At 45.5% G+C, this 23,273-nt stretch overlaps 1 protein-coding gene across 2 annotated transcripts in view; it reads left to right on the plus strand.

Moving 5' to 3' along the window:
- Positions 1–23,273, plus strand: part of MED24 (mediator complex subunit 24) — a 308,225-nt gene that overhangs the window by 280,744 nt on the left and 4,208 nt on the right. The window contains exons 23-25 of one of the 2 annotated variants that reach the window (XM_069237418.1): positions 14,653–14,752; positions 16,055–16,135; positions 16,256–16,404. In XM_069237418.1, the coding sequence (XP_069093519.1) occupies positions 14,653–14,752; positions 16,055–16,135; positions 16,256–16,404 (330 nt within the window). The remainder of the gene's footprint in view (positions 1–14,652; positions 14,753–16,054; positions 16,136–16,255; positions 16,405–23,273) is intronic. The other variant, XM_069237419.1, reaches the window with a different exon arrangement.

The raw sequence follows: 23,273 nt of genomic DNA on the forward strand, positions 1-23,273 counted from the left end.
AAAAACCAAAGGAAGTAAATCTTCTTTGGCATCCTCGAGAGCTTCCTCCCACTCGGTAGCAGGAGATCAAGTTTCGCCAATTAACCTTTCACCAAGATGGCTTGAGAGTCTTAGCAAGGGCCCGGTTCCTTATAGTCCGGACTCACAGTATTCCTAAATGTATTCACCCTCCAGACCAAGAACACAGTCACGAATGCCTCAAACTATGCGTAGGGCAAAACCTGCTTCCACAGATCATTCCGCACCTCAAAGAAGACCTAGAACTCTTCTGTCATGCACATGGAGTAGAAAGCCTCAAAGACCTAGAGCAACATCAGCTTCCCCTTCCAGGGGATCACGGAGCTCTCGATCATATAATTAACTATGCAAATCTCCTTTCTGGTCTACTGCCTCTATGTCGTCTATTCAACTGTCTTAACAGACACTCCTTCGACGAGAGTCTCCCCGTTGGATGACATTAACACCCTCAATGAAGAGCTGGTCAGAGGAGCTCATAAACTTAATATAGACATTGCTTAGCCTACAACATTGTAATCGGTAATATTTGAAACCCTGCACCATCTGTCCTCCTCATGGCAGCTAGTCCCTCTGGTTCCAGGACTTTTACAACCTGTAATGGACACGTCCTCACCCCAGCAACCTTACGTGCAGCGCCAACAAGAATTCTTAAGAAATATAAGGCTCCAGATCAAGACCCATTGTTTCGCAGATCTGATCCTCCACCAGACTCTGTCATTCTAGCTGCAGCCAGAAAAACCCATTCAGTTGCTTCCTCATCAACAGTACCCCCACATAAGGAAAGCAAATGCCTAGACTCATTGGGAATTAAAATGTGTGGCACCTCCGCTTCTTTTATGAAAGTATCTAGTGCATTTGCGCTTTTGGTAAGATGCAACAGCTCTCTCTGGAATTCACTATCTAGATTTGTCGAAAAACTACCCAGAGAAGACAGGCAGGATTTCCAAGAAATCCTACAAAAAGGAGCGCTAGTAACCAATCAGATAATTATTGCGTCTGCGGACGGCTCGGATCTAGCTGCACATGGGTATGCTCATGGAATATGTGCCAGACGATAATCCTGGCTCCACCTACCAGGCCTCAAGCCGGAAGCACAGAATCGGATTATGAACCTCATGTTCACTGGCAACTCTCTATTTGGGTCCCACACGGATGACGAGATGGCCAAAATGAAAGTGCAGCTCAATACATTAAAAGCTGTAGGTCTAGAAAAGTGCAAAGAATACCGCAGAAGATAAACCTTACGACAGACGCCCATGCCATCAGAGTGTTCAAACCCCTCACTGGGTCCCAAGACAACAACAAAGACAGGTCATACCCTTATATCAATCCTGCAAACCAGCAAGGGATCAAGGAGCAGCTAGACAAAAACCATCTAAGTCCAAGACTTCAGGAAAACAATGAGAAATCGCTTCCCCCATTTCTGTCATCTACTCCGGTGGGAGGACGTATTACCAATCATGTAGACGAGTGGCGCTCCATAACCAAAGATAAATGGGTTCTAAATATTGTATAAAATGGATATTCACTACATTTCAAAGCTCCACCCACACCAGTCCAACTATCATAAACATCCAGTCATCACAACTTCTCTTACAAGACGAAGTTGTAACATTGCTTCAAAAGGGAGCGATCGAAGAGGTCCCACCATCTCAAAGGGGAAGAGGAGTGTACTTCTGTTACTTCCTTGTTCAGACACATTCTAGATCCAAGACATCTCAACAAATAAATTTGCAAGGAAAAATTCAGAATTTTGCCACTCTATCAGATCTACCCCTAGCTCCATCAGGGGGACTGGATATGTTCCATTGAAATGCAGGATGCTTACTTTCACATCCCAGCAGCAGAGAAATACCGGAAGTTCCTGCACTATGGTCGGATTCAAACACTACCAGTACAGGGACCTTTGGTCTGAAGTCAGCTCCTTGCACATTCTCCATGTGCGTAGCAGTTGTGGCAGCACACCTGAGGAGGAAAAAGATTTTCATTTACCCGTACCTCGACGATTGTTTACTGAAAAGCAGCGCGCCAACACAGACAATGCAACATCTCCAAATCAGCTTGAATACCTTCAGAAATCTTGGTCTTCAAGTAAATCTACAAAAGTCTATACAGACTCCAACCCAGAGGCTCCATTACTTAGAAGCAACATTGGATACAAACCTCGCAAAAAGTGTATTCTTCAGAGGAGAGACTATTATCAATAGAGCAGAAGTGTCACAACATCCTTCCCACTCTGCAACCAACGGCCAGACGAATAGCCTCACTCCTGGGATCCATGGCCTCCTGCATTTTATTGTTCCGAATGTCAGACTGCACATGAGACCTCTCCAAGAGAATCATCAGTGGAGTCAGTTCGCAGACAAGTGGGACAACAGATTGACTCTATCACCAGTGGCAAAAAACTCACTACGATGGTGGACTCATCCACATCATCTGCTAATAGGAGTCCCTTTTCATCAGGACATTCTACCCAAACTGTCGTAACTCATGCAACTCTTCAGAGCTGGGGGGCTCACATGGATTCCCTCCAAACTCAGGGCTGGTGGTCGGACAAAGAGCAGCAACACCACATCAACTTGCTAGAGCTGTGGGCGATTCATCTAGCCCTCAAGTCCTTTTATCCATCCATAAAGGACAGCTCTCTCCTAGTCCAAACGGACAACACAACCACAATGTACTATCTGAAACAAGCAGGGGGACACTCGATCTCACCCCCATCTCAGGAGGCACAGACCATCTGGCATTGGCTAATAGCAAGGAGGTTGTCAATCAAAGCCATTCACCTCCCAGGAGTCCAAAAGACACAAGCGGACTCTCTCTGCCGAAGCTTCTCAGACACACACGACTGGGTGCTTCACAATGTCATCGTAAAAAGCATTTTTCAAGAATACAGGCATCCTCAAATAGACCTGTTTGCCGACCAAAACAACAAAAACTGCAGAAGCTTCAAATCCAGGTTTTACCAACCAGGGACAAAGGGGAATGCCCTGTTGATAAACTGGTCAGAGACATTTCTCTAAGCTTTTCCAACCATTCCCCTGATTCCAACAGTTATCAACAAATTCTACAGGGCCAAGACCAGAATCATACTATTAGCCACAGAATGGCCCCGTCAGTGGTGGTACACAAATCTCCTCTATCAGAAAAGACTCAGAGGAGGCTTCAGTGCAGACCAGATCCTCTCCACAAGCTGGAGGGGAAGATATTCCATCCCAACCTTACCTCGCTGAGCTTGACAGCATTGCTCCTGAATTCCTGCAGTATGGTCATCTAGGTCTTTCGCAGGAATGCATACACACCCTCAAAGAGTCTAAAAGACCTTCAACACAGCGTTCTTATTAATTAAAGTGGAAATGATTCTACATGTGGTGTATCCATAATGACTTACATCCAATTTTGGGGCAGGATGATGTCATACTACCTACCTCCTTCACCTAGCAAAATCAGGTTTGCAGTTTTCATCGTTTGAGGTACGTCTTGCAGCTGTTACTGCTGATCGAAAATCACCCTCTCAAGCATCATTCTTTACAATGCCTGTATGTAGGAAGCTGGCCTAGTTTGAGGTGGGTACCTATGGTACTTACACCTTATACTAGGTCCAGGGTTCCCCTATCAGTGAATTGTAGGCAGTGTCTAGAAGCCAGGCTCTCTAGAGGTAGCTGTGTATGAGCAGCTAAGGCCTATCTAGGGGACATGGAAAGCTCATGCAAAACCACTGTAGTAAGACAGCATTTACACACATGAAAGAAAACACTCAGTTGTACAAAAATAAAGGTACTTTATTTTTGGTCACACTATGCCATAAAATACTTGAAGGACAACCCTCCAATAGGAGGTAAGTGATACACTAATTATATACACTAGCAAGCAGTAATAGGCATAGAAAAGGTTAGGAAACAGTGCAGTTGCAAATAAACAATAGTGACCCTAGGGGGAGCCCAAACCATATACTAAAAAATGGAATGCGAACACAGAACCCCCACCTAGGTAAGTGGAATGTTTAGAGGGGAGCTCGGAGTACTAGAAAACCACAGAGGTAAGTAACACAGTACCCCCCAGCGACCAAGAAAGCCAGGAGTAAATCACTGGAAATTCCGCAAACCACCCAAAAGGAAGTAAAAGAAGAAAAGGAGACACCCAGACAAGACTGCAAGAAGCCAGCGGTGGATTCCTGGAGAGGAAGCCCTGTGGAGACAGGGGACCGAGTCCAAAAGTCACAGTGGAGTCAAGGAGGAGTAGGAGCTAATACCCACCCAGCTGTAGTTGCAGGAGTTGGTCGACGATGATGAAGATCAGGTCAGCACTGCAGCCCTGGAGCTGGAGGAGATTTCATGAAGGATGCAGGAGATGTACCAAGCTGGAGTGAAGATTTCAGATGGGTGTCGGTGCAGGATTTCCTTCAACAAGCTTTGGCAAAGGCAAGTTCACGGTTGGTCAAAAAGTGGTGCTGCCGGGAACCAGCAAGGCCCAGGAGGACCCAACCCAGGAGGGGGAGTCACAGGGGACCCTCAGCGGCACAGAGGCCCCACAGGAGCAGAGGCAGTACCCACAGGAGTCCCACTGGACGGGGACACACAAGTCGCAGAAGGAACTCGCGCAGCACTACAGAAAGGGGTCCCACGCCGCAGGAGAACAACACAGAGGGCTGTGCGTCGCAGGAAGGAGTGCTGGGGGCTGGAGCTGCACGGAGCCTGAAGTTCCCTTGGAGGAGATGCAAACAAGCCTTGGCAGTTGCAAGAGACGTAGTGCTCGGGGTACTGTCCTGCGTGGGAAGGCAAGGGCTTACCTCCACCAAAGTTGGACAGCTGGCAGAGAGGGCCAAGAGGACTACTCCGGACCATCACCCGTGATGCAGGATCCATGCAGCTCAGGATGAGAGGAGATCGTCGTTGCAGTAGGTGCCTGCCGATGCAGGGGAGTGACTCCTTCACTCCAAATGAGATTCCTTCCTCCTTCTAGTGCAGGCTGAAGACACACCATCCTTAGTGGATGCACAGCCAGTAAAAATGTTGCAGAAGTTGGCAGGAGCCATGTAAACAATGTTGCAGAAGATTTCTTCTTCTTGGATGCAGATTGTCGGATCCTGGAGGGTCCAGTCGCAGTTCCGGAGGCCAGAAATCGAAGTGGAGGTTGCAGAGGAATCCTGCTGGAATCTTGCAAGCCGAATTTGAGGACCCACCCCAGAGAAAAACCCTAAATAGCCAAGAGGGTGGGTTTGGTCACCTAGCCAGGTGACTACCTATCAGAGGGTGCCTCTGACATCACCTGCCTGGCCTGGCCACTCAGATGCTCCCAGAGTTCCCTGCCAACCTTGGAAGCAAGATGGCAGTCCCCAGGGACCCTCTGGAGGAGCTCTGAACACCACCCTTGGGTTGGTGATTGACAGGGGAGTGGTCACTCCCCTTTCCATTGTCCTGTTTCGTGCCAGAGCAGGGACTGGGGTGTCCCTGAACTGGTGTGGCCGGGTTTATGCCGGAAGGCACCAAATGTGCCCTTCAGAGTACAACCAGTGGCTTGGGGAGGCTACCCCTCCCAAGCCACTCACGCCTATTTCCAAAGGGAGAGGGTGTTACCTCCCTCTCCCAAAGGAAATCCTTTGTTCTGCTTTCCTGAGCTTGATCAGATCAAGCAGCCAGAGGGCAGAAACCTGTCTGAGGGGTGGCAGCAGCTTGGGCTGCCTGGAAAACCCTGTAAGACTGGTGGTAGCAATGCTGGGGGTCCTCTAAGGAGCCCCTATAGTGCATCGAATCATACTTCCAATACTTGCAACAGTATTGGGGTATGATTCTGACATGTTTGATACCAAACATGCCTAGATTCGGAGTTGCCATTATTTAGCTGGACATAAGTAGTGACTTATGTCCAGTAAACGCATAAAATTGTGTCCCCCACACTCAACCATGTCCAAGAAAATGGAGCTGGAATTCGTGGGGGCACCTCTGCTAGTGCCCTCACACACAGGTGGAGGGCCTGCCATAGGGGTGACTTACAGTGACTTGGTGCAGTGACCTGGTAGTGAAAGGGTGCATGCACCCTTTCACGTAGGCTGCAATGGCAGGCCTGCAGAACACTTTGCATAGGCTTCCTCTGGGTAGCATAATACATGCTGCAGCCCATAGGGATCCCCTGACACCCCAGTGCCCTGGGTACCTAGGTGCCATATACTTGGGACTTACATGGGGCACCAGTATGCCAAATGTTGGGTGAAAAAGGTCCAAGCTACCAAGTTTACAAGGAGAGAGCATAATCACTGGGGTCTTGGTTAGCAGGATCCCAGTGAACACAGTCAAACACACTGACAAACAGGCACAACGTGGGGCTAACCATGCTAGAAAGAGGATACTTTCCTACACTGTAGTTGAAGATTTTCTAGAGGGCTTAAAGACATTTTTCCCACCAGTTTGTGCAGCTTCTCCTCCGTGGGAATTGAATGTGGTCCTGTCTAAGCTCATGGGTCCTCCCTTTGAGCCTATACACAAAGCTTCTTTACAACATCTTTAATGGAAGACAGCTTTTCTTGTGTGCCATCACTTCGGCTTGTAGACTTAGCAAAATCCAGGCTCTCTGTGCCAAAGAACCCCATACAGTATTTCATAATAGGGTGGTGATGAGGACCCACCCTGGTTTCCTACCTGAAGTGGTGTCTCAGTTTCATATTAATCAGACCAGTAAAAAGAACTTTGCATTCCTTAGATCTAAAAAGAGTACTAACATTCTCTCGTAGGGGATTTCCATGTATAGTCATAAGCACTGAATAGTTCCGTGCGTCTGCGGGGACCCCGGAGCACTGATGTGAAGTATATTCTTAAGTGCAAATACCAGCCCTTTGAAAAACGTTCTGTCAAAAACCACTTAAGAATAACACTGTGCAGCCTATGTGAACAGCTACACAGGCCAAATTGTTGAAAAGAAAAAACAGCTGTAGTGTAAATTCACATTCAAATACCTATTTATTCTAGAAATTTAATAAAAAATACATTCTCATACTTTATTTACACCTCTCATGAGAATAAAACAATGCAGGTCAGTGTAGCCCATAGGCTGCCATTATTCAGAATGTAAATAGAGCTGTGCCTTTAAGAAAGTAAAGTCTTCCTGTATCCCATCATGCACAGCAGAAGGCAGTTGCCTCAGTTCTTTTTTCCGGCTCCTTCTGACAGGACCCTGAAGCATTGAGCTCTACCTCACAAAGCAGTTTTTGACAGAAATTCAATTAAAATCTTTTGAATTTCAATTTCACTCGACGTTTTTAATATTGAGTGAACATTTGCTAATCTTTTCTGTCAAATTCTGACAGAAATGTAAGGTTTTTCTATTTTAGAAATGCCTTCACTGTTTGATAAATGCCCTTCTTGTGGCAGAAAAAAGGCTAAAACAGATCCACACCGGGTCTGTATAATTTGCCTTCCATCCAGCCACAAACCTGATTCCTGTGACATCTGTAGAACTTTCTCCAGAAGGACTCTTCGTGATAGGGAGAAAATTCGACTTCAAGCAAGAGAGGACAGGAGAAGAAGTGGTCAATCTGCCACAGAGCGAGGAGAAGGAAAGTCTTCTACCAGGGCTCACCCTGTTTCCTCTGCAACTTCGGCCAGACCTGCTCAGAAACGGCATAGGTCTCCGACGACGTCGAGGGCATCGACGTCGAGACTAGGAACGGCGCCAACATGCTCGCCGTCGAGGACCGGTTCACAGGCGAGAAAGAAACATCGTTCGACGTCGGCAGCCGTTTCGCCGTCGAGACGGCGTGGACGCTCGCCGTCGAGAAGGTCTGGGTCGCCGTCGACGCGACGAGGGCGGTCGACGTCGAGAAGATCTGGGTCCGGTTCGCCGCTGACGCAGCGAGGACGATCGACGTCGAGAGAGAGTGCTTGCCGTCGAAGGCGGTCGCCGTCATCGCATCGACGGCGAGGAAGGTCGTCGTCGAGAGGATCTCAGCGACGAGGGGAGTCGACGTCAAGAGGCACCCGACGTCACCGTACTTCGACGTCGAGGAGTGTGTCGACGTCGTGGAGGCAGTCAAAGAGACCTAGAAGGGTTTATACCACTTCAGAATCCTCGGCCTCACTCATCCTACTTCCAACTTTGCCGCAGCTCTCTCCTCAACAGCCGCCGTTGCCGCAGACACCAGTAACACCTACGGCTCCTCTTCCGGCTCCCCCTTCAGAGTCTGTTCCAAGGACTCCAGCGGAATCCATAAGACATTCCAGACATTCCTCTAGGCGTTCATCTTCTTCTCGGCACCATCGTAGATCTCCACATTCACGTCATAGACATTCTTCTTCGTCTACACGGGACTAATCTCCAACCCTATCGGACTCACCGTCCCCGAGAGTGTCCCCCATAGATGACGTGAATACATTCCAAGAGGTCCTAGTGCGCAGGGCGACCAAACTAAATATCCCGCTGGCGGTACCCGCCCCATCGACCTCAGTGGTTTTCGAGACTTTACACCAGAGGACATCTTCAAGACCTTTACTTCCACTGGTCCCAGGTCTTATTGAACCAGCAATGGATATTTTTCTAACACCGGCCACAACGAAATCTGCTCCTTCCAGACTTATTAAAAAGTATCGCCCACCGGAGCAAGATCCTCTATTTCTAAGGTCGGACCCGGTGCCGGACTCGGTGGTGATAGTAGCTGCAAAGAAACTACACTCTACATCACCGTTTTCCTCCTCGCCTCTGGACAAGGAGAGCAGAAAAATCGATGCTGCAGGCCGAAAAGTATGCTCTACCGCAGCCATCACAATGAAAGCAGCCAGTGCCACTGCTTTATTAGGAAGATATGATTGGGCCCTTTGGGACTCTATACTGCAGTTTGCGGAGCACCTACCCAAGGACAAAAGGGAAGATTTCTTGGAGGTCGTGGGTGAGGTAGCCATGGTTTCCAACCAGGTAATAAGCGCTGCTGCTGATTCTTCGGTACTTTCGGCACATAACTACGCTCATGGAGTAGCGCTAAGACAACACGCATGGTTGCGATTGACATCTCTCAAACCAGAGGCGCAGCAGAGAATTCAGAATTTACCATTCTCAGGCTCTACTTTGTTCGGCTCTCATGCCGATGACGAGATGTCAAGAATGAAGTCTGAGCTAGACACTTTAAAAAGCGGTAGGCATCAAACGCCCAAAAGAACAGCGAAAAGTATTCCGTCCCTACCAGCGAAGGCTTTTCACCCACAGATATCAGACACCACACTGGATGTCCTCACGTCCCCAGCAACAACAGCAACATCAAAGGCCCTTCTCGACGCAGCGAAAGTCGACAAGCGGTCGTTCCACGCCGCAAACTCTGGCAACTCGCCAGGCTCCCGCGTCTAAGCCCTGAATCTTCGCTTCCCCCTCCTCCATTATCCACTCCGGTAGGGGGAAGTATCTCAAATCATCTGGACGAGTGGCTACGCATCACATCAGACGCCTGGGTATTGAATATTGTGCGAAATGGTTACGCTCTCAGATTCACCAGTCCTCCTCCATCTGTTCCACCCAAACCAGCCAGCCACCACCTCGAAGCTCTTCAGTTAGAAGTCGCTATTCTACTACAAAAAAGAGCTATAGAACCCGTCCCGATCAATCAACGTGGGAAAGGGATTTATTCGAGGTATTTTCTAGTGCCAAAGAAGGACAAACAAGAATTTCGTCCCATTCTAGACCTAAGGACAGCAAACAAGTGGATTTGCAAAGAGAAATTCAGGATGCTATCCTTGCACCAAATTTATCCGCATCTTCGTCAGGGCAATTGGATCTGCGCGATAGACCTTTGCAACGCTTATTTTCACATTCCGGTGAGCAAGAAACATCGAAAATTCCTAAGGTTCACCGTCGGCAAAAGTCATTACCAATTTGCGGTTCTACCCTTCGGCCTCAAATCAGCGCCGAGAACTTTTTCCAAATGCATGGCGGTGGTAGCCGCCCATCTGAGGAAGCATAGAATATTTGTCTACCCCTATCTAGACGATTGGCTCATAAAGGTCTCCAACTATCTAGAGGCCCAACAACATTTCAAATGGGCGCAACAGCTGCTACAGAATCTCGGTCTTCAAGTCAATCTTCTGAAGTCCACAGCAACGCCTGTTCAGAGGCTGCATTACTTAGGGGCCATTATAGATACCAATCAAGGAAAGGTGTTTCCTTCGGAGGAACGACAATTATCGATTCTCCAAAAGTGCAAACAACTAGAGAGAACTCCACAGACCACTGCAAGAGTAATAGCCTCTCTACTGGGCTCGATGGCGTCTTGTATCCACCTCGTTCCCAATGCTCGCCTCCATATGAGACCTTTACAGGAATGCTTGGAGGATCAATGGTGTCAACTGATGGACGATTGGGAGAGCAGAGTCCTTCTTGCTCCCCACGCCCTACAGTCCCTCAAGTGGTGGTGTTCACCCAACAATCTCTTGGTGGGGATTCCTTTCCAGCAACAGCCTCCAGCTCAAACCATTGTAACAGATGCATCTCTGCTCGGATGGGGAGCGCACATGGATCATCTTCGAGTCCAAGGCAAGTGGTCACAGAGAGAGAGTCTCTATCATATCAACCTGCTGGAGCTTCGCGCAGTCCATCTTGCGCTCAAGGCCTTCCTACCTTCTCTGAAAACGGAAACTCTCCTCCAGACGGACAACGTGGCCTCCATGTATTACGTAAACAAACAAGGAGGCACCAGGTCCAGGATATTATCCAGAGAGGCTCAGACAATCTGGCATTGGCTTCTAGCCAGGAACCTGTCGCTAGTAGCAACTCACCTGCCGGGCAGCCAGAATGTTCAAGCGGATGCTCTCAGCCGCGTAATGGACGAGAACCACGAATGGGTATTACACAACGACGACGTTCGTTTCATTTTCGCACTATGGGGTACCCCCTCTATAGACCTATTCGCAACCACAGAAAACAAAAAATGCCAAAACTTCACCTCCAGATATTACCATCCAGGGACAATGGGAAATGCCCTGTGGATAAACTGGTCAGGAGCATTTCTTTATGCCTTTCCACCGCTTCCCCTGATACCGGCAGTCCTTCAGAAGATATCCAATGCCCAGTCCAAAATGATTCGAATTGCTCCAGAATGGCCACGCCAATGGTGGTTTCCAGACCTTCTTCACCGGTCACTCAAGCCACACATCAGACTGCCTCATCGTCCGGACCTGCTCACGAAGTTCAGAGGGCAGATATCTCATCCCAACCTCTCATCATTGAGTTTGGCAGCATGGCTCCTGAGCTAGTGCAATATGGACACTTGAACCTACCTCAGGACTGTATGGAAATCCTAAGAGAGGCAAAGCGCCCTTCCACACGATCGGCTTACGCATGCAAGTGGAAAAGATTCTGTGTGTGGTGTTTGGACAACAACGTTGACCCGATATCCTGTGGAGAGGAATCTATCCTGCCATACTTGCTAAGTTTGGCAAAATCGGGTTTACAATTGTCATCAATAAAAGTGCACTTGGCGGCTCTAACGGCATATAGAAAGAGCCCCTCTCAAACCTCCTTTTTTAGGATCCCAGTTATCAAGGACTTCCTGGAGGGTTTAAAAAAGGTCTTTCCTCCCATTAGGAGGCCATCTCCTCCATGGGAACTGAATGTTGTCCTATCACCTCTGATGCTACCTCCGTTCGAGCCAGTGCATAAAGCATCACTTCAACATCTCACGTGGAAAACTGCCTTTCTGGTTGCAATCACATCAGCGCGTAGGGTCAGCGAAATCCAGGCCCTTTGCGCTCAAGGACCCTACACGGTCTTTCATTCTGCGAAAGTAGTGATGAGGACTCATCCAAAAATTTTACCAAAAGTCGTTTCCGACTTTCATGTGAACCAAACCATTTCATTACCAACTTTCTTTCAAAATCCAACTACCCCTGCCGAGAGAACTCTGCATTCTCTGGATGTAAAGAGGGTTTTGAAATTTTACTTGGACAGGACAAAATGCTTACGTAAATCACAGCAACTCTTTGTTAACTATGGCCCAGTTAGAACAGGGTTGGGCATGTCTAAGCAATCATTATCCAGGTGGATTGTTTCATGTATACTGTTATGTTATCAGTTAGCAAACAAATCTCTTGGTGGCAGGCCAAAAGCCCATTCTACTAGAGGGAAGGCAGCTACTGCGGCCTTAATGAGAAATATCCCTTTGGCAGAGATATGCAAGGCAGCCACTTGGAAATCGGTCCATACCTTTACACAGCATTACTGCCTTGATACAGACGCTAGGGCAGATGCGCAGGTTGGACAGGCCTTGCTTAAGAATTTATTTGCATGACTTGTTTTTTGGTCAGTATTATTCTGTCTACTCCACCGCGGTTATGGGGATGGGCTTGCTAGTCTATTCAGTGCTTATGACTATACATGGAAATCCCCTACGAGAGAAGGAATGGTTTCTTACCTGTAACTCCAGTTCTCTCGTAGGGGCATTTCCATGATAGTCATAAGCAACCCTCCCTCCTCCCCGGTGGAGTTGACATGGGAAAGGTTGCCATAATAGTATCGATGTTGGTACTCCAACGAATGTTTTGTTCCTTCATGCCAGGTTACAAGCCTTCAAAAAGAACTGAGGCAACTGCCTTTTGCTGTGCATGATGGGATACAGGAAGACTTTACTTTCTTAAAGGCACAGCTCTATTAACATTCTGTATAATGGCAGCCTATGGGCTACAATAAAGTATGAGAATGTATTTTTTATTACATTTCTAGAATAAATAGGTATTTGAACGTGAATTTACACTACAGCTGTTTTTTTCTTTTCAACAATTTGGCCTGTGTAGCTGTTCACATAGGCTGCACAGTGTTATTCTTAAGTGGTTTTTGACAGACCTTTTTTCAAAGGGCTGGTATTTGCACTTTAGAATATACTTCACATCAGTGCTCCGGGGTCCCCGCAGACGCGCGGAACTATTCAGTGCTTATGACTATCATGGAAATACCCCTAGGAGAGAACTGGAGTTACAGGTAAGAAACCATTCCTTTGATCTTGATAAGACTAAAGATATCAGAAAGTTTGATAATTTGTTTATAAACTATGGCCCCATGAGTACAGGCATAGTTGCCTCCAAACAAACCATTTCCATATGGATAGTCTCATGTATTGTATTTACCTATCAATTGGCTAACAAACATTTGACTGCCAGGCCCAAAGCCCGTTCTGTAAGGGGCAAAGCGGTAACAACAGCCCTTCTGAAGAATGTTCCCATTACTGAAACCTGCAAAGCCGCAACATGGAGATTGGTACATACTTTTACAAGGCATTACTGTCTAGATTAGGACACTAAAAGACACGCAAGTAGGTCAGGCTTCTTTAAGAAATCTATTTAGATGAACTGGTAAACTGGTTGTGCTTACACCGCTTCGTCCGCAGGGCTGTGGGGTGGGCTTGCTAATCTATTCAATGCTTATGACTATTGATGAATATCCCCTGGAAGAGAAGGATAAGTTACTTACCTTTAAATCCTAGTTCTTTTCCAGGGGAATCCTCATCAAAGTCATAAGCAACCCACCTACCTCCCGGGACGAAATGCTCAATGTACAACAGTTTATACTTCTTGTATTCTTCTCTTCTTATCACGGTACTGACCTCAACTGTAACCCAACTGTCACCTCACTCTCACCTCCGAGGCATGGTGGGTATATTTGAGGTTCTGCAGGCCTTAAAATCTTTGCGATTTACCGCAGGACGCGTCGGAAGGCCTTTCCACCCTTATAATTCGCCTTGAGAAAGCCCTGGCGTACTTGCAACATGGGGCGAAACACGTGTTGGCTGAAACTTCGTTGAATATTGGAACTTAATTTCCCTTTGATTAATACGTGTTAAAGGAGAGACTGTTCTTTTTTTGAACTCCTTTCAATTTCCTATACCTTACAATAAATAACGTGCTGAACTTAAGTTATGTTTCATATGCAAAGTACTTTCAATTAGAAGATATTTTACAAGTGGGATCTTACCATTCAAAAATACTTAAAGGCTTGGTGCCAGTTTTTTGGTTCTGCTGTGTTAATATGGATTCAGCCTATTGGCTAATAATGCCTTTGCTTTTCATTACAGTTTTTCTCTACATATAAGATTGCTAATGCATTTTATGTCTTTTCTACGCTACAGAAAGGTTTTAACTCTGCTTGAAGTGTTTATTAAAGAAAAACTTTATGAAAATAGGGCATATTTAGCCTGTTTGTTAGCATAGGTTGCATGTTTACATAGACACATGTATATGATTTATATATGTATTAAAATTCTGGACACAATTTTATGCTTACATATACATTTAGTTAATATACACATGTGTTTATATGTACTCTGGGATCCCCTCACATGGGCGGGAATATTCAGTGCTTATGACTTTGATGAGGATTCTCCTGGAAGAGAACTAGGATTTACAGTTAAGTAACTTATCCTTATCCTGAGGTGCAGAAACTAAATGGTAGTTTTCAGCACTCCCCCAGTCTGCAACTCCTGCACAAGCTTACACCGTACTAATCCTTGGTTTTAGTGCCTGCATTGCAGAGCACATCATTAAGTACAAATTCAACACTTCCCTGTCACTTTGAAATCTGAATGACTGTGAACTGCACTGAGCCTTAGATTTTGCAGTGTGACCTCTGTGATATCTCTAGTTCATTCTTATAATGTTTAATTGGTCTCTGTAGGATTATATAAGCCTCTTCCCTCTGGATGATGCCCAGCCCTCCAAACTGATGCGACTATTGAGCTCCAATGAAGAAGACCCCAGCACCCTCTCCAGCCCTAGTAAGTGTGAGGACTGGGGAACGGCTATCTAAGGAAGAGTATGAGTTGACATCTGATGGGGACCGAGTAGTGGGTAAAGGGTTGATCTCTGAAAGAGATAATGATGGCAAGGGTTGATCTCTGGTGTGGAGTGGGAGGTTTTGATGTTGTCGGAAGGAGAGTGGTCCCTGAATGAGACTGGGGAATGGTTGTTCTCTGATATGGAGAAGTGATGATCCCTGTTCGCAGTGTTGATTTGTCACTGTAGAAGAAAGTGGTTTTCAACGAGTTGACACATGCATGAGCGCCAGAAATGGCTTGGCCCTCAGGCGGTCAGTCACTGACAAATGATTTCACTCTGCAGTATCTCAGAGAAAGGGAAAGCACTGGAGGGCGTTCATGCTCTGGAGGTTCTCATATAGCAAGAGCACTCAGCTAATGGTCTGGTCAATGTGTTTGAGGGAGTGCAAGAGAATGGTGTGATGTCTGAGGGTATTAATCTTTATGAGAATGGCATGGGATCACACAGATGGAAAAAGTACTGGTACATTCCAAATGGAAGGGTATCTCTGCAAGGTTTAAGCTTTGGTTGGATGCCCTAGAAGAGGAGGTTGATAGGCAAGAGTCATGTTCTCAGCTATGCATGGATGTGCTGTGGCAAGATGTCCTTTCCACACAGGCATGTTCACTCTACTGGCAGGACTATATGTGTGATGTCATTTGGCATCTGACTGAAATGTCCTTGACCTTTGTGGCTTGTTTGTAGTGTGATGTATCCTTTCAAATCTGCCTGAGAAATAATTTGTTAGCTAGAGCAGCCAAAGCAGGAATGTGTTCAGGATCTTCTTTTGATAGTGAAAGAAAAGCTTCCTAACTGACACCCTGCTGGGTATGATAAGCTAGTACAGTCGTCCAAGGTTGTTGTTTTGAATTAGGGCATTATTTCAGTTTTTTTGTTTGGTTGGTTTTTTTTGCCCTATGTACAGTATGTTCTAGAGTGAAGTTTACAGTGAAATATAGTGTTCTGCCCTATATTTTGGCTAATTGGTCAAAAGAGGAAAACAGTAAATTCTGTCTTTTACCATATATTCTGTTTATCAATTACAAAACAGGAGAAAATATTAAAAGTTTGTGTTCCAGAATCGCACACAAGTGTGGAGATAGTGTATTGTTTAGAATAATGTAATCTTTGATTTTTGTCTACAGTTCAGCACATCATTTGTTGTTTGCTCACAGTGCAACATTTCTTTTGGATTCTGTGGAGAAGCATGTACTTTTGTGTTCTGTTTTTTTAGCCCTATTATATTTCTTCTTTCTCTCCAGCAGATCGGTCCATGACTAGCTCAGTCTCCGCCTCTCAGCTCCATAAGGTCAACATGAGGGACCCGCTCAACCGAGTTTTAGGTAATTCAGCGCTTACGGCATGCTTACTGCGTTAGCTGGAATTTAGCAGGCACTATGCACAAGAGTGTGCTCTCCTCACCCTTTCTGCAGAAACAAGCATGTGTTCTCTTTCCTCTACAGCTAACCTTTTCCTGCTAATCTCGTCAATCCTGGGTGCCAAGACAGCCGGAGCGCACACACAGTTTGTTCAGTGGTTCATGGAGGAATGTGTGGGCTGCTTGGAACAAGGGAGCCGAGGCAGCATCCTGCAGTTTATGCCATTCACCATGGTAAGAAGACGCTTTCCAGATTGACCTTGGGCTGGATAATCCCCTCGTCTTCTGAGGCTCTACCAACAGCAGTTGGAGATGCCCTTCGGCACCTATCGGGGCACAGTGAACAATGCAGTTGTCACCTATATGACGCATCACCCATCCAGAGATTCACAACTTAACCTTTACCTGTAGAAGGGCAGTGTACTTGTTCTTAGTGTATTGTGCAGGTTATGGATCAATCTGCAGGTTTTTAGTTGCTGAGCGCCTACTTTAGAGAAATTTTTGATGCCCTAAACCAAGAGAACTTTCTTACATTGATGGAGAATCTTGAAAGATTCAGTAGATCAGTACTACTTCTTTTGTATTTCTTGACGAGATCCATATGAGCTATTAGCCAAGATAACTAAAGACTTCCCTTTTAGAAACTTTTAAATGCTTATTGTCAGACAGTGTATGAACAGTCTTCATGCCAACAGTCTAAGGAGAATATTTTTGATTAGTTCTGTCACTCCCATATTTGAAAGTTCAGGGGCATAATAGGTGCCCTGAATTGTAGGCATCAAATAAATCAAATAGGCCAGACCTCTTCTATAGTGTTTCTCCCTTTGAGAAATTTTGAAAAGAATGGAGTGAAATTGTGCATTTTAACAAATATTTTGGACATAAATTTGCTAAAATGCCATCAGCAGTGAAAGGGTGCTCATTAAGTATTAAAATCCTTTTATAGTATTCCAAGCCAATGAAACCCAACTTTCCTCAGGAGTTGACACCATATTTCTTTAAAATGTGGTTTGGGTGGCTCCACATGTCAAAAAGTACCTCCATTGTATCAGGGCCAGCATTTTGTAATGTGTGCCACCGTATTCCATGAGTGGTCCATTATATCAAAATAACATAAAATATGCCAGAGCTAGGATTTTCCTATTTATGCCATCCATACAGTATAGGTGACCCTAATGTCAGAAATTACCTAAGTATATCAGGGCATAATTTTTTCGTGGTTGCCAATCTTGAATATGCCAGGTTATTCACCTTTGTGCCATGAGTTACCTGAATTGTGCTAGTATCAATATTCTGCCACTGATGTCCACATACCAAGAATTTCCTCACATATGGCAGTATTTTACCACTGATGCCCTGAAAGCCGTGAATTACCTCCAGTGCGTCAGTGTTATGTCACAAGTGTTATACTAAGAATTGCTACGAGAATGCCAGCACTTGTATTTTGCCCTGGTTATCTTTATAAGACAATTATTGCCTTCAGTATGCCAGGGCCAGCGACAGATATTGCAAGTATTACATCTCATTATCGCTCACACCAAAGTTTACACACTCATTCGCTCACTCACTCAAATTTATTCTCACCCACACTCTTATACCCCCTTACACTCATTCTTGTTCCTTCTCACGCCGTTACTTGTTTTTACTGTTAATCTCACTCGTTCTCACTCACTCATACTTAGTAACACCTGGGCACTTTTGTGACAAACACCTGGTGCAAAATGATAGGGTGAGATTTACGGATAGTAACAAAAAGTATCACAGGGTTTTGCTGTGTGCTGCTTCGCTTTATTGTACACTGAGGGGGTGTTCAACAGTGGGGCATGGGCGTTCCCATACAGTCACCTATAGGTTATTGCGAAAATCTCTATGTACAAACATTGATAGACCAGAATTTGCACAATAATCTTATGCCTCCTCCAGACAAGCGTAACAAGGTGAAATGTTTTAACTTCGCCTCAATTTTTCAACTTTGCATGTGTGCTGCGTTGTCCAGCACACATACAAACTGGGAGAAGCCTCAAAGCATAGTTTTTATAATGGAAGGGACCCCTTCCAATACAAAATCTATGCTTTAGAGAACGCACTATGGCATAAGGGTATGTGTGTTGGCTCATGGCTTCCAAAAGTCCACCAGGGCATGAGGAGAGAAAAGGTGCAGCACATCATAGTAGATATTGTGAATTTTTTTTCTCTAGCTTTGATGCAAGGCAGAGCAGCAACTTTGGGGCAGCATTTCCTTTCATAAAATAATCTTTAATCTGGGCCTCAATCTCACACAATCTAACTCAGTACCAGTCACTCACTCTCACTCACTGTAACTCACTCACACATACTTACACATACAGACATACTGGTTCACATATATTCACGTTCTCTTTCACACACGCTGTCATCCGCACGCAAGCACACAACAAACATTTAAAAACATTTCTACCAAAGCTGCCATCAAAGGTCCAGTTCCAGCTAATTGCGCTCCATTTTGTATAACACTAATTGTCAATAATACAATATTATTCTCTATTAGTAAAATGAAAAAGGGGCATAAAATATGTAATGTGGATCCACCCCTGTGCTCTTGGCTTGGTTTTGCCACCTCTGATGCCAGCGGTCACAAGGGGGCAAGCTTGGGGGGAGGGGGGGTTTGCAGCTGCGACCCCTAAATAACATCCATGCACAGCATGTGAATCCAACAGGACTCACACTGCAAAATAAATTGGTTATCTACCTATAGGAATAGTTTTGCTATTTTACGTATTTTCAGGATTCACATGCAACTCTCCCATCGCACCAACAATTAAGTGAATTGCAGTGGACAAATGGAGGAACTATGTATAAAAAATAAAAATAAAAAGCCCAGTACTGTAGGTTGTCCAAAGGGGGCAAGGATCTGCAGATGGTGACCATGTAGGGGGGCTCCAATGGCCTGCGTCTGATGTAATATATGGTGGGACATGGCAACAAGTGGTTGACAATGACACTCACAGAAGGAAAGAGAGTAAAAAAAGACTGCACAAGAAGAATTCTGGAGCCATCCAATAGGTGGCAGAATATGCACAGCATGTTAATTCCAGAAAATTCTTCAAGCTTCAAAAGTACTCCTTTAGGTAAGCAGCTATTTCGTGTATCCACATACCCTATGTTCTCATCAGTTCAGCAGCCGGAAATAAATCATTCTGCATCTTTCAGCCAGTCCATGTGGCTAACCTTGCCTCGGTACCCAGTATGCCTGTATCACTAATGATGTCTTTTGGAGTGAAGTGCGGTCCGTCGTGCTCCGCTCCTGCTTTCCTTCAAAAAATTGTAGACAATGGCTCTTTGCAGAAGGGTGTGGAAGCTTATACTACCTTGTCCTCCTTATTTCCAAAACTGATCTCTTAAAGAACAGCTTCATCTGTGGCCACGGTTATAACACGTACAGCAGAGTAGTGGATGATTTCCTTTCTTTGTCCTGTTAGTTTAAACAATGTCAGAAAACATACCTTTAAAAATAAGATGTCGATTGACCTCGCATTCATTTGTGTTACCATCTGCCTTTCTAGGCCTACACCTATGATTCATATTTTCTAATATTAAGTGCAATCATATTTACATACAATACAGCCTGTCTTTTGCGTAACATATAATAGTATCATACGAAAGACCTGCTGTACGTGACAGTTTTTGATGGTGGGTAAAGTATAGAGGGCATCGGTGGTGAGGGAATGGCATGAGCATCGAGGGCGAGGTTGCTTTTCCCCATTACCACATCATCATTTAGTACAGTTCCAGTGACCTAGTATGTCCAATAAGCATGTTCACCCAGTCTGTCTTTTCTGCATTCTGGACTGGTGCTCTGTGAGAAGCGTTCTTGTTGCCTTGGGAATGTTCTGTAGGAGGATAATGGAAATTTGAGGAATTAGGTTTAGAATTGAGCTCCCAAATTCTGCGCTTTTCTCAGTTGAAGCAAATGGTTTCCCTTACTTTGATGACTGAGGCTCTGGCTCCCACAGGCTACCCATAGCAACCCCGAAGTGAACAGTCTAAGGAAGTGGAGGCTAATGGTCCCTTTCTTTTGCTGGTCTTGGCTTATAGCTCTATATGTCCCTGCTGTCCCAAATCATTTTCCTAGACTTTTGTCTGTTGAGAGAAATAGAAGCGGGTCCCCTTAAAACATGACTTTTCTTCTAGACCAAGACATTCTGTTCCCGGGCCATTAGCAGTTATCAGATCAGTTAACTGTTTCTTGTCATTTTTCCCCTATGCTTTTGACTGACTCTCCATTCTTTTATTTGTCTCACACCATGGTTGAGAGTGATCTGAAGATGTTCACAGATTTAGGGCCTTAGTACGATTTTGGCGGATGGAAAAGCACGTCCTCCGAAATTCTGACGGGGAGGTTGCCGCTATTGTGGCTGCCTCCCCACCGGGTCCATTACAAGTTTCCCGCCGGGCCAGTGGGCGGAAACCTCAGTTTCTGCCTGCTGGCCCAGCGGTAAACAGCCTACAGCATTGTCTCTGGCTCGTAATAGAGCCGGCGGCAATGCTGTAGTGCGCAGACAAATCAGACAGTGAACATTGCGAGGGTACTGGCCAGGGGGGCCCCTGAACTGCCCATGCCAAGTGCATGGGCACTCCAGGGGCCTCTCTGGGGCTCCCTGCACCTGTTCTCCACCAGTCTTTTAATGGCGGTGCTACCGCTATGAAATCACTGACGGAGAACTAAATTGTAATCCCTAGAGCAGTTCTGCCCTGACGGATTAGGACCGCCAAGACCGCCGGGATGACTAATCCTGGAGGTTTTGGCAGTCCGACCGCAGCGCAACCGCAACATTTGTAATATGGCGCTCGGACCGCCACCGCGAACCTGCCAGTCATGAGACCGCCAGGTTCGTCAAGAGGTCCTTAATGTTCTTAGTTCTTTATTATATTTCCGATTCTTCAAATCAAAGATTAGCCACTTCTTTTAGCAGCCCTGGTCTATGGTGTCCTACAGCCGACCATAACAACCCTTATGGCAGGAACAAGAACCATTTAAAACCATCTTATGCAGTAGCAAGGTTTCACATGAGCCATGTGGATGCTCAGTATTGGACAGGATGGATATATACTTCAAGTATTTAAGTATTCTCCACCAAACATTCCTCTGGCGCAAATATAATGCAGACCTTTTTGCTTGAATCATCTGCTGTTTGATGTCACTAGGAGAAGGGAACTATGAATGACCAGAAAGAAATTCAGTACAGACAGCATATTACATTGTATGAAATCCCTTTTTATTAAGTCTTGGCTAATCGTATGAGGTATATAGTACATTTGTCACATGTCTGAAGTAGATAGCCTGCAGGATCAAGCTCATTCTATGAGAATCCAGTGTTATTAGTCAGCACTTTGATACAGAAATAACAAGCTCCTGTGGAATTCAAATGCCCCTCTTGTCCCAATAGAGCTGAATACACTGCATTTATAGTGGTCTTCAGAGCTGTAGTGAGACATTTTCTTTGTCATTAGTGATATAGTATGAGACGAAACCCATGACATTTCTTTCAGTTTTACATATTCAGTTCCATTAGATTCATATTAAAATACTATTCATTATGAACCTATGAATTAACAGCACATCTAAACTATAAATAAATAGAATGAATAGATTATACTTTGTAATTTAAAAATGAGCATGAAAGGAGATAATCAAAATTGTAATTGAGGAACAACACATGTAAAAATATGACCCAAGAAAGGTTATTGGCTCAGTCAGACCCTGTTTAAGACCCACGGGCTACTGTGCCTCAACCATGGTAGTGGTGGTCATTTGCTACTGGTGTTGTGTGGCCCTTCCTACTGCAAAGTAAACTAAGTACACCCCTTTCCACTCTTGACTTTCAAAGTAATGAAGGTGAGCAGTCACAGGCTTCTTTGGGAGTCAGTGTGGCAGGAAAGTGCTCAGAACTCAACAGCCAACCAAATAACCACAGTAACTCAGCAGAAAGAAATACTACTCAATTCAGTTCGACTAGCAGATACAGAATATGGTCACAGTGTTCTTTGGGTGCTAAATTGCACCACCTTTCCTTTACAGGACTTTCTCCTGCCTCCTATCAATTTTAGTCCTCAGTATTCTGCAGTAGAGGCATGGCTAAGGCACAGGTACAAATTACTATATTCATGTGGGCCAAATAGCTGATGTCCTCTTGCTCACGTTTTGTGGGTGAATTACAGCCTCTTCAATTAGCAGGCAAAGGCCCAGCTACCAACTTGTTGGTTCTTTATCAGTTGTGTGGGTGTCATTGTGACTCGCCCCTTGTCTTTGGCATACATATAGACCTCCCTTTGGACAGACTTTGCCAGACAAATGCATTATAATGGTTCCTGTTGTAGAGGTTACTTTGTCTTCTGCACTTGCAGTCGTCCACTGGCCGAATGCAGACTGGTCCTATGACAGTTGTGCTCCCCACTGGGCTGATTGGTCATCGAGGGTATGTCCTTTTCAGTTTCAGCCTTCCACAGAAGATTGGCTCTAACTTGGCGGTGACATAGCTTCTTTCTCTGCAACAGAAGCAATAGATCATGGCTTCACGTGGCTGTGAAGATGGTGGTTTAATATTTTGAAGTTTTGGGTGCAGCTCTTAGCAGGAACGAGAGACTGGGAAACCTACTCACAGCCTGGGTCGCACCAGCCGTTGCTCTGAGATACTCTGCTTTCTTTGGTGTTTCTCTCACCAGAAACACTGTGGGCTTCTCTTAGGCTGGTTCAGTGTGCTCTAACCATAACTGCTAACAGCGGCTGAAGGCTGCACCCAGGGATGCTGCATGAAGGCTACTGTTTATGAAACCATGGGCTAGTTATGATTTTGTGGACTGTTGGAAACTGGATTTCTTTGCAGATGCTCCCCCTGCCTTTTTGCCCCCTTTAGAACAACTGACAATGCACTGAGGCCTGCTAATCAGACCTCAGTGACAGTGCTTTTCCCCTAAAACAAGTAAAGTTTAATTGTAACTCAACTGGCAAGGACTTTAGCATTCCTGTAAGTCCGTTGTAAATGGTACCCCTGGCACCTAGGGCAAGGCTACTAAAGAGGGTCCTTAAGGGACGATGCATGTCTTATGCCACCCTTAGGACCTAC

This window comes from Pleurodeles waltl, chromosome 6 (genome assembly GCF_031143425.1).
Source record: "Pleurodeles waltl isolate 20211129_DDA chromosome 6, aPleWal1.hap1.20221129, whole genome shotgun sequence".
NCBI classification, from domain to species: Eukaryota; Metazoa; Chordata; class Amphibia; order Caudata; family Salamandridae; genus Pleurodeles; species Pleurodeles waltl.